General features: G+C 43.4%; 1 protein-coding gene across 2 annotated transcripts in view; it reads left to right on the forward strand.

Moving 5' to 3' along the window:
* LOC115113331 (mucin-like protein) overlaps positions 1 to 9,970 on the forward strand; it is a 34,689-nt gene extending 24,719 nt beyond the window's left edge. For both annotated transcript variants that reach the window (XM_065012857.1, XM_065012858.1), the window contains 6 exons: positions 3,448 to 3,556; positions 3,643 to 3,821; positions 3,994 to 4,183; positions 4,413 to 4,532; positions 4,717 to 4,822; positions 5,806 to 9,970. In XM_065012857.1, coding sequence (XP_064868929.1) covers positions 3,448 to 3,556; positions 3,643 to 3,821; positions 3,994 to 4,183; positions 4,413 to 4,532; positions 4,717 to 4,766 — 648 coding nt within the window. In that variant the 3' untranslated portion in view covers positions 4,767 to 4,822; positions 5,806 to 9,970. The remainder of the gene's footprint in view (positions 1 to 3,447; positions 3,557 to 3,642; positions 3,822 to 3,993; positions 4,184 to 4,412; positions 4,533 to 4,716; positions 4,823 to 5,805) is intronic.
* The last annotated feature ends 231 nt before the right edge of the window (positions 9,971 to 10,201 follow it).

Here is a 10,201-nt window from a genome sequence, read left to right on the forward strand (position 1 = left end):
GTGGACGCTAGCGTCATCACATTTCACAAGTCGACAGATTAATCGCCAGGGCTGATTAATTAGGGCCAATTTCAAGTTTTCATAACAATCGTTAATCGACCTTTGTGGATGCCGATTATGGCCGATTACATTGCAATCCACGAGGAAACTGCGTGGCAGGCTGACCACCTGTTACTGGAGTGCAGCATCAAAAGGACCTTGTGGCTGGAGGTAAGGTAAATTGCTAGGTCGCATTAAACTTATCTTATAAAAAACAATCAATCTTCACATAATCAGTAGTTAACTACACATGGTCGATGATATTACGAGGTTAACAAGCTTGTCCTGCGTTGCATATAATCAATGCAGTGCCTGTTAATTTATCATCAAATCACAGCCTACTTCAACTTCGCCAAACGGGTGATGACTTTAACAAAAGCGCATTTGCAAAAAAAGCACAATCGTTGCACAAATGTACCAAAACAAAAACATCAATGCCTTTCTTAAAATATATTTATATATAAAAAAAATAAGTATATATTTATTAAACCTGCATATTTAGTTAAAAGAAATTCATTTTTGCAGGCAATATTAACGAGGGAAATTGTGTCACTTCTCTTGCGTTCAGTGCAAGCAGAGTCAGGGTTTGTGCAGCAGTTTGGGCCACCTGGCTCGTTGCGAACTGTGTGAAGACCCTTTCTTCCGAATAAAGACCGTAATTCGTTTGCCAGAATTTTACATAATTATGACATAACATTGAAGGTTGTGCACATACCATAACAGCAATATTTGGACTTAGGGATGCCACCCGTTCAATAAAATACGGAACGGTTCCATATTTCACTGAAAGAAGAAACGTTTTGTTTTCGAAATGATCGTTTCCGGATTTGATCCTATTAATGACGAAAGGCTCGTATTTCTGTGTGTTTATTATATTATAATGAAGTCTGATTTGATATTTGATAGAGCAGTCAGATTGCAGGGTGGTAGGCAGGAGCAAGCCTGTAAGCATTCATTCAAAAAGCTCTTTACTGCATTTGCCAGCAGTTCTTAACTATGCTTGAAGCACAGCGCTGTTTTTGACTTCAAGCCTATCAACTCCCAATATTAGGCTGGCAATACTAAAGTGCCTATATAAGAACATCCAATAGTCAAAGGAAATTTAAATACAAATGGTACAGAGAGAAATAGTCAATGCGTCATAATTCCTATAATAACTACAACCTAAAACTTCTTAACTGGGAATATTGAAGACTCATGTTAAAAGGAACCACCAGCTTTCATATGTTCTCATGTTCTGAGCAAGGGACTTTCTTACATGGCACATACTGCACTTTTACTTTCTTCTCCAACACTGTGTTCTTGCATTATTTAAACCTAATTGAGCCTGATTCATTATTTATTTCAGACAAAATTTTTTTTTTATTATACTAAGGTCAAATAAAAGTTCATTGTTCATTCAGTATTGTTGCAATTGTCATTATGTATGTGTGTGTGTGCGTGTGTGTGTGTGTGTGTGTGTGTGTGTGTGTGTGTGTGTGATAATCGGTCGACCTCTACAATAGAGCGGGCCAAAATCCTGGCTGGGGTGCAGCCAGGAGAACCCTTTATGGATGGGTGAGAGGCAGGAGAACTTGAGCCTGTTGCTCCCGGCGCAAGCCTCTGACAGATGGAGAAGTCCTGCTCGATCCAGAAAAGGGACAGAAGGTTGTCTGTTGTCGACTTCGAAATCGTAGGAATAGGCACTGCGGCTGCAGACACCCCCAGCGACGAAGGTGCAGGAAGATCAGGCTCCAGGACAACGAAACTATTTGTTGTTTGTATCCACACCGGGCCTCTAGTTGGGAGTATAGACTGTGGCCGCTGTCTTCGGCTTCCACGGCTCGTGAGATGCGACCATTGTTGATTGCCTTGCTCCTCTTGCTGTGCTCCTTCCACTCCGCTATTGCCCGGCCAGCCTGATAATGACAAACGGCCAGCCTGATAATGACAAACGACAAGGCGGAGATGCATCCAACAAGTGCAAACGCCGTCCAGCTACCAGCGTAGAAAAGGTAATCATTCCACTTTGCGTTTTCCCCAGTTTCTTACGTAGGCTGGTCGACCTGCATGATCAAGGAGCACACCTCCAGCCTCTAATCATTGACAAGCAAATAATTGCCGGATTGGAACTCTGAGTGATCTGGTTTGTCCCGAAACAAAGCTCCTACAGCACTGGAACAGTTAATTTATTTCTCCAGACAAAGAGCGCTCCATTGCAAAGCTCTGGTATCATCTTCGTTAGCTTGATGGCTAGCAGCTTGGCATCTCTGTCAAGCAGGCTTCAAACTGTCTGCTAAGCGGGATTCCGGGACAAAAAATAGCAGTCCTAGCTGTTAAAAGCGAACCACGTTGCGAAATACACGACTAAATACCAGGTTTGGGCTCTACACGTGGTAGTGTGGAGGGTGGATGGAGGTGATGGTGGACAGTATTTGGCTGCTCTGGTGAAGGTCCCCTAGACCTTCTACAACCGCACCGTGGGCCTGCTGGGCCTCTGGAGCTCCAACCACACCGATGACTCCCTGCAGTCTGACGGGAAGCTTGATGACCTTCCCCAACAACAACCCTCCCCCGGAGGAGAGCCTGCACCCCTTTTGGCCTGACCTGTGAGTGAGGCTTAAAGTCAATAAATCACATTGAAGGAGTTGGAGGCATATTGAATGTACATACTCACATACCACTTAGAATGCATGTCCAATACATTACTTTATTCTAAGTAGCATTCTAGTGTGGTCTCTCTCCACTAATATAGTGGATCACACAGATTAATTACCCTTATAACTCCACTCAGAGTCACACATGCAGTGCCAAGTATTGGTAGCCATTCACAGACATTGCTAGGTGTTTAAAGGAGCGGTCTTTCACCCTTTCAGCTTCGGGCCTGACAAGTTGGTAAAAATACACTCCGAGTCCCTCGGTCACATATACGGTCCTGTCTGTTCAGTCAGTGTATGATGCTGTCAGTTTGCAGTGCGTTCATGACATACTGTCTTCTAACGACACTGGCCTAGGTCTGGAGTCCCAGGGGCTGTGCCTCAACCTGGCTGTGGTGTTTGGTAACGCAACTTACATTAGGCCAAAGGTCCAAGAATCTGTGTCTTTATTCTACATGTTGGTCCTTCCTCTTTGAGTCCCATAATGTTGTGTGCTCTGTGAAAAAGTTGCCCCCTGGACAAATATCTAGGAGCAGCTTACTCTCTCCCCAATTACAGACTCTAATCTTAATTAATACCCTAATTGGGCTGGTTTAGCGGGATAAACACAAAACAGACCTTAGATTAGCCTCTATGTGCAACTTCATCCTACTCCAATGCATTCTACCAACCGTTGTGTAAGAATTCATCAAATGCGGTGTAGTGGTGATTGAGGTCAGTTAGCATGCCTCTCTATAGGCCATTGACATGCTCCAATTTCTCTCCCATGTAGGTAACATACCTCAAATCCACTGTTCACGTGCAGATCGGCACTCAAGATGCCAACAATATAAGCTTCTCAATGCTCTTCCCCAGACCACCACAAGCCTCTGTTGGGAAAAGTGAGCTACACACACACACACACACACACATGCAACTCCCCTCTTCGTGAAGTTACCTATAATCCCACCTGTATCTCTCCCTATAGGTGATGGCATATTGACCTGGACACCACTCGACATCCAGCTCGTCTACCTGGCCATCAGAGTTAATGACCAGCTGTTCAGCTCTCAGTTCACCCTCATCCTGCAGGTGTGCAACTGCCTCAACGGTGGCACCTGCCAATACGACAGCATAGCGGACAACCATCTGCAGGGGAGATTTCAGGTAAACAAATGCAGACATACATAGACAGACAGGCAAAACAATATGGGGAGCACTTCTATATGGACTTGGCTGTTTTCTCCCAGAGCGCAGTATAGTCCTGGGTTTTGAGTGTGAGATGATATTCCCTTGCCGATCAACCCACACACCCTTCCTTTGTGTCTTGTCCTCCCAGGTGGTAGGGTGTCTGTGGCCTAATTCTGTCGGAATACCACCGAAGCGTGTAAAGGGAAGCCTAACTTCCCAGGAGTGCAGTGCCAGTCCCAGTCTCAATCCCAGGGAGAGACAGACCAGTTCACCTGTGGATAGTGCCCCCCCACCTACCGTCTATGAGGACAGGCAGGGATACAAGTGCTTTGAGGATGGTTAGTGTGCTTAGGATTACAAGGGTTGTGTTCATTAGGCACAAAGCGGGGTAGAAAACAGGGAGGGACTGCCTGGAGCTCGTTTTTTCATGCCCTAATGAACAAGACTCCGCTAGCAACACCTCACCTGGATTCAGGAATTTATTTATTACTCGCAAAGATAAACTCCTGGCCCTGTTCATTACCATTGAGCTGTCCTCATTCATGTCTCTCATTATTTTCCTCTCAGACTTCTACCTCCCTCCCTTCCTCTTTCGACGTCACAAGATGGCTGACAGCATCAGCTCAGGGTACAACTACACCTGCAGGTGCAAGCCTGGCTTTACTGGGGACGGATGTCACTGTACAGGTACTGACCCTTGACCCCTAGATGGAGTTTTGTCTGAAATCTGACGAATCCCTAATATGGCTGCCATACTCTGTATATACACTTATAAAGACAATGTAATAGATCTAAGGTCTATAGGCCATATGTTACAGTCGTATTTATGGAGAGATGAATGTACATAATGATAATTTCCCTCCTAATGCAGACATAGATGAGTGCCTGGACCACTCGGCCTGTCCCAAAGCCACATTTTAGGGTTAGGTCAGTCCTATGCTCCTGTTGCTACTGTACTGAGGAAACCGATGTCTGTGGTACGTACACAGTTAAAGCCTGTTATAACTGTTCCAGCATTAGAGCTGCATGAAAGAGTATCTATGTAGGGCATTATGATCCTGTCATGCATATAAAGACTTTATTAAGGGCCCAGTGCAGTCAAAATTATTATTCGGTCAATCAATCAATCAAATGTATTTATAAAGCCCTTTTTACATCAGCCGATGCCCCAGCCTAAAACCCCAAACAGCAAGAAATGCAGATGTAGAAGCACAGTGGCTAGGAAAATCTCCCTAGAAAGGCCAAAACCTAAGAAGAAATCTAGAGAGGAAGCAAGCTCTGAGGGGGGGGCAGTCCTATTCTGGCTGTGCCGGGTGGAGATTATAACAGTACATGGCCAAGATGTTCAAACGTTCATAGATGACCAACAGGGTCAGATTATAATAATCACAGTGGTTGTAGAGGGTGCAACAGGTCAGCACTTCAGGAGTAAATGTCAGTTGGCTTTTCATAGCCGATCATTCATAGCCGATTATTCCTGTGCTTTGTATCATTATTATAAACGAACACTGTAAAAGTGTGAAGACATTTGATCAGTGTTATATCCTGATAGTTGCTGTCTGAAAATACAATCTACACAGGTCCATCTATCAGCAGGTTTCGCATGGGTGGGATTTTGGCTTGCCTGGTAACCTCACCAAGCGGTAAATAAATGAATAGACCAATAACAAAGAGCGTTCCAAACCTCTCTGCCAATAAAAGCTAGTTTTCAGTTTCCCCTCCCCACTCAGACCACACCCATACAGTCCTAGTAAAATTATTTATTGAGAAATTGTTTTTTGCTAAAAAGCTATTTTTGTTTATTTTGACCATTTTAATGAAAACTATTACAGTAAGGCATTTAATTGTTACCCAATTTATTTATTTATATATATATATATATATATATATATATATATATATATATATTGTGCCTTTATGTAAATTGTTTTTGTATAATGATGATTGTGTTCCTTTGCAGGGGACGCTATATTCTCAAACGAATCCCCCAATACTGCCCACATGACATTGCTGCGTCAGTGTTACCATGGTGATCATGACCACATCATAGAATATGAGGTCATCGGATGGCTTTGTTGTTGATGGCAGGGTTCAATGTCTTCAACGTCTCCATGGGCTGGAAGAACCAGGGTGCTGGAGGAGAGAGACTGAGACAGGTGACAGGGAGCGTGTGGGCAGCCTGTCTCATCAAATCATTTTTTACATAGGCCTATATTTGTGTGTGGGACATAAAACAAGCTGAAAGATCATTTGTTTTTTTCCTGACGAGGAAGTACTCATGTCCAGAAATGCCCCAGTTCTTTCTCTCTGCATTGTTGGGAAGGCCCCGTAAGCATTTCACTGTTATTCGACACCTGCCGTTTACATAGCATGTGACAAATAACATTTGATTTGATTTAGTTTGCAGTAATATGCTATAACTATAGGGTCTACAGATTTTCCTGGGAATGGGTGTGTAAATTTAGATAATGGCAGAGGGAGTTTTGCTGCTGGTCCATGTTCATTAGGTAGCAAATGGAGGAAAACAGATTGAAAAGGGGAGGGACTACTTGGACTTGTCAAATAAGAAACACTCTTTTCCGTATTCTTTTTCAAAATGTTTTAAACTGTTTAGGCCTATATTTGTGTACAGGACATACACTACCTGTCAAAGGTTTTAGAAAACCTACTCATTCAAAGATTTTTCTGTATTTTTACTTTTTTTCTACATTGTAGAATAATAGGGAAGACGTCACAACTATGAAATAACACATATGGAATCATGTAGAAATGTAAAAAGTGTTAAACAAATATATTTTATATTTGAGATTCTTCAAATAGCCACCATTTGCCTTGATGACAGCTTTGCACACTGTTGGCATTCTCTCAACCAGCTTCACCTGGAATGCTTTTCCAACAGTCTTGAAGGAGTTCCCACATATGCTGAGCACTTGTTGGCTGTTTTTTTTCTTCACTCTGTGGTCCGCATCACTCTCCTTCTTGGTAAAATAGCCCTTACACAACCTGGAGGTATGTTGGGTCATTGTCCTGTTGAAAAACAAATGATAGTCCCACTAAGCCCAAACCAGATGGGATAGTGTATTGCTACAGAATGCTGTGGTAGCCTTGCTGGTTAAGTGTGCCTTGAATTCTAAATAAATCACAGACTGTGTCACCAGCAAAGCACCCCCACACCATAACACCTCCTTCTTCATGCGTCATGGTAGGAACCACACATGCAGAGATCATCCGTTCACCTACTATGCATCTCACAAAGACACAACGGTTGAAACCAAAAATCTAATTTGGACTCATCAGACCAAAGGACAGATTTCCACCGGTCTAATGTCCATTGCTCGTGTTTCTTTGCCCAAGCAAGTCTCTTTGTCACATGTAATGACGCTGGAGAGACGAAGCAGGTACGGGGAGTAACATTTAATAAATTACGGACATATAACAAGACAAGCACAGCGTCAGCAAACAGAAACTAAGACAAAAAACAAGCAGTCGAGCAGACATGATAGCTGGGCGAACCAGCCAAGACATGGGCGCTGGGCAGGCCGGTTGGGACGTGAAAACCCGCAAACCGGTAGGAGCGTGAGAGCCTGGTGAGCCGGCCCGAGGCAATGAGAGCCTGTCGATCCCGCTGCAGAAGGGGAGCCCGATGATCCAGTGGGGTGGGAAGCCGCAGAGCCAGGAAAACGTCTCGAGCCGGCCAGGGCGTGAGAAAGCCCGACGAGCTGGCTTAGGCACCTCCGGTTCTATCGGCGACGGGATCCAACCCGACGTCACCAACAAAACGAAAAACAAAAACTCCTGGACCAGCTGGACGAACAACAACTGACGATCTGGCTGAGGCCCGACAGTGGGATGGGCGACATCCGAGCCAACCGGGGCAAGGAAACCTCTCGAGCCAGCTAGGGTGTGGAAGCCCGACGAGCTGGCTAGGTATCCCCGGTTCCATCGGTGGCGTCCTAGAGCCGCTGCCATCATTCCAGTACTCCCCGATGCTTCGTATGTTGGCAGGTACGGGGAGTCAAACATTGAATAAATAACAGACATATAACAAGACAGGAACAGCGTCAGCAAACAAAGACAAAAAAACAAACAATGCAGCAGCAGGGAACAGAGAAAGGGAACTGACAGATATAGGGGAGGAAATAACAGGTGATGAGTGAGTCCAGGTGAGTCCAATAACACTGATGCGCGTGACGAGGGAGGGCAGTGGTGTGAGTGATGATGGCAGGAGTGTGTGATGCAGGGTAATCTGGTGCCCTCAAGCGCTAGGGGAAGGGAAGAGCGGGAGCAGACGTGACACTCTTCTTATTTTTGGCGTCCTTTAGTAGTGGTTTTTTTGTTTGTTGCCGCAATTTGACCAAGAAGGCCTGATTCACGCAGTCTCCTCTAAACAGTTGATGTTGAGATATGTCTGTTACTTGAACTCTGCGACGCATTTATTTGGGCTACAATTTCTGAGGCTGGTAACTCTAATGAACTTCTCTAATGAACTTATCATCTGCAGCAGAGGTAACTCTGGGTCTTCCTGTGACGGTCCTCATGAGAGCCAGTTCCATCAAAACGCTGGATGTCTTTTGCGACTGCACTTGAAACTTTCAAAGTTCTTGACATTTTCCGAATTGACTGACCTTCATGTCTTAAAGTAATGATGGACTGTTGATTCTCTTTACTTATTTGAGCTGTTCTTGCCATAATATGGACTTGGTCTTTCACCAAATAGGGCTATCTTCTGTATAGAACCCCTACCTTGTCATAACACAACTGATTGGCTCAAACGCATTAAGAAGAAAAGAAATTCCCCAAATGAACTTTTAACAAGGCACACCTGTTAATTAATATGCATTACAGGTGACTACCTCGTGAAGCTGGTTGAGAGAATGCCAAGAGTGTGCAAAGCTGTCATTAAGGCAAAGGATGGCTACTTTTGAAGAATCTCAAATATAAAACTCCCCTCCAGACTGTGTAAGGACAATTTGACCAAGAAGGAGAGTGATGGAGTGCTGTATCAGATGACCTGGCCTCCACAATCACCCAACCTCAACCCAATTGAGATGGTTTGGGATGAGTTGGACCGCAGAGTGAAGGAAAAGCAGCCAACAAGTGCTCAGCATATGTGTGAACACTGATGGAAAAGCATTCCAGGTGAAGCTGGTTGAGAGAATGCCAATAGTCTGCAGTGCTGTCAAGGCAAAGGGTGGCTAATTTGAACAATCTAAAATCTCAAATATGTTTTTATTTGTTTAATACTTTTTTGGTTACCACATGATTCCATATGTGTTATTTCATAGTTGTAATGTCTTCACTATTATTCTACAAAGTAGAAAAAAGTACAAATAAAGTAAAACCCTGTGATGAGTAGGTGTGTCCAAACTTTTGACTGGTACTGTATATATTTATACTGTAATAACCAATTGCTTAAAGCTGAGGTACTTTCAAAGTCCAATGTATTTCATAAAAGAAGAACTGGACACAGAAATGGATATAGACTAGAGAGAAGCAACGCATATTTTGTGCTGTGCTTCTGACAAACACTCCTAGCAAGTACATTGAACTAATGGCGAGACGGCTCTGGGCGACGAAACTTGATAAACAGGTGAACAAACAAACAGAGCCATTCATGTGCCTTAACTCTTTCCCCTGTGAAAAACATCATGCTTTCTGTTCCTTGTTTTCATTATAGTTATTATATTCATGTGTAAAGCACATTGTATTATTATTATTATTACAGAGTGAGCATTGTCACATATTTGTACATACAATGTAAAGCAATGGATTCATAATTTGATTTATCAGACAACAGGTTGTGGGATCCTCTATTTAACATTCAGTCCATCTATTGTTGTATTTCAGAGTGTAATGTCCACAGCTTTGTGTTGGACTTAGCATTGTGGTGGAGGGTATTGTGGAGGGTTCTGAGTCTTGATGGTTGTGAAGACACAGAGAACAAACGACAAACGTTTGAATCCAATTTGAGGTTTTATTAACTATCGGTCGGTGAGAGTAGTACACACGTAGCATACCAATTTTGTCATAAAGGGGAGTCTCCTTTGCCTTAAACCTATGGAATGCATACAATAGTAATCATAATACATCTCAATGTTACAAAATAAACTAAATGCATAATGATATCCCTTGGCCGAGACGTTCTAATCACTGAAGTCATGAAGCAGACAATGACCTGCCCTCTAGTCAATAAGAAAACAAAGACGGTAAGCATGTTTAAAGGGGGAAGCATGTTTCACGATTGCCATCCATGTTACAGAGAGGCACAAATGGTTAAACATATATCTGCCCGGCTATAGTTAATACCCATGAGTATTTACAGTACCGCCATACTTTGACCATTCCCATCATGTGGA

Source organism: Oncorhynchus nerka, linkage group LG28, assembly GCF_034236695.1.
Source record: "Oncorhynchus nerka isolate Pitt River linkage group LG28, Oner_Uvic_2.0, whole genome shotgun sequence".
In the NCBI taxonomy this organism is placed as follows: domain Eukaryota; kingdom Metazoa; phylum Chordata; class Actinopteri; order Salmoniformes; family Salmonidae; genus Oncorhynchus; species Oncorhynchus nerka.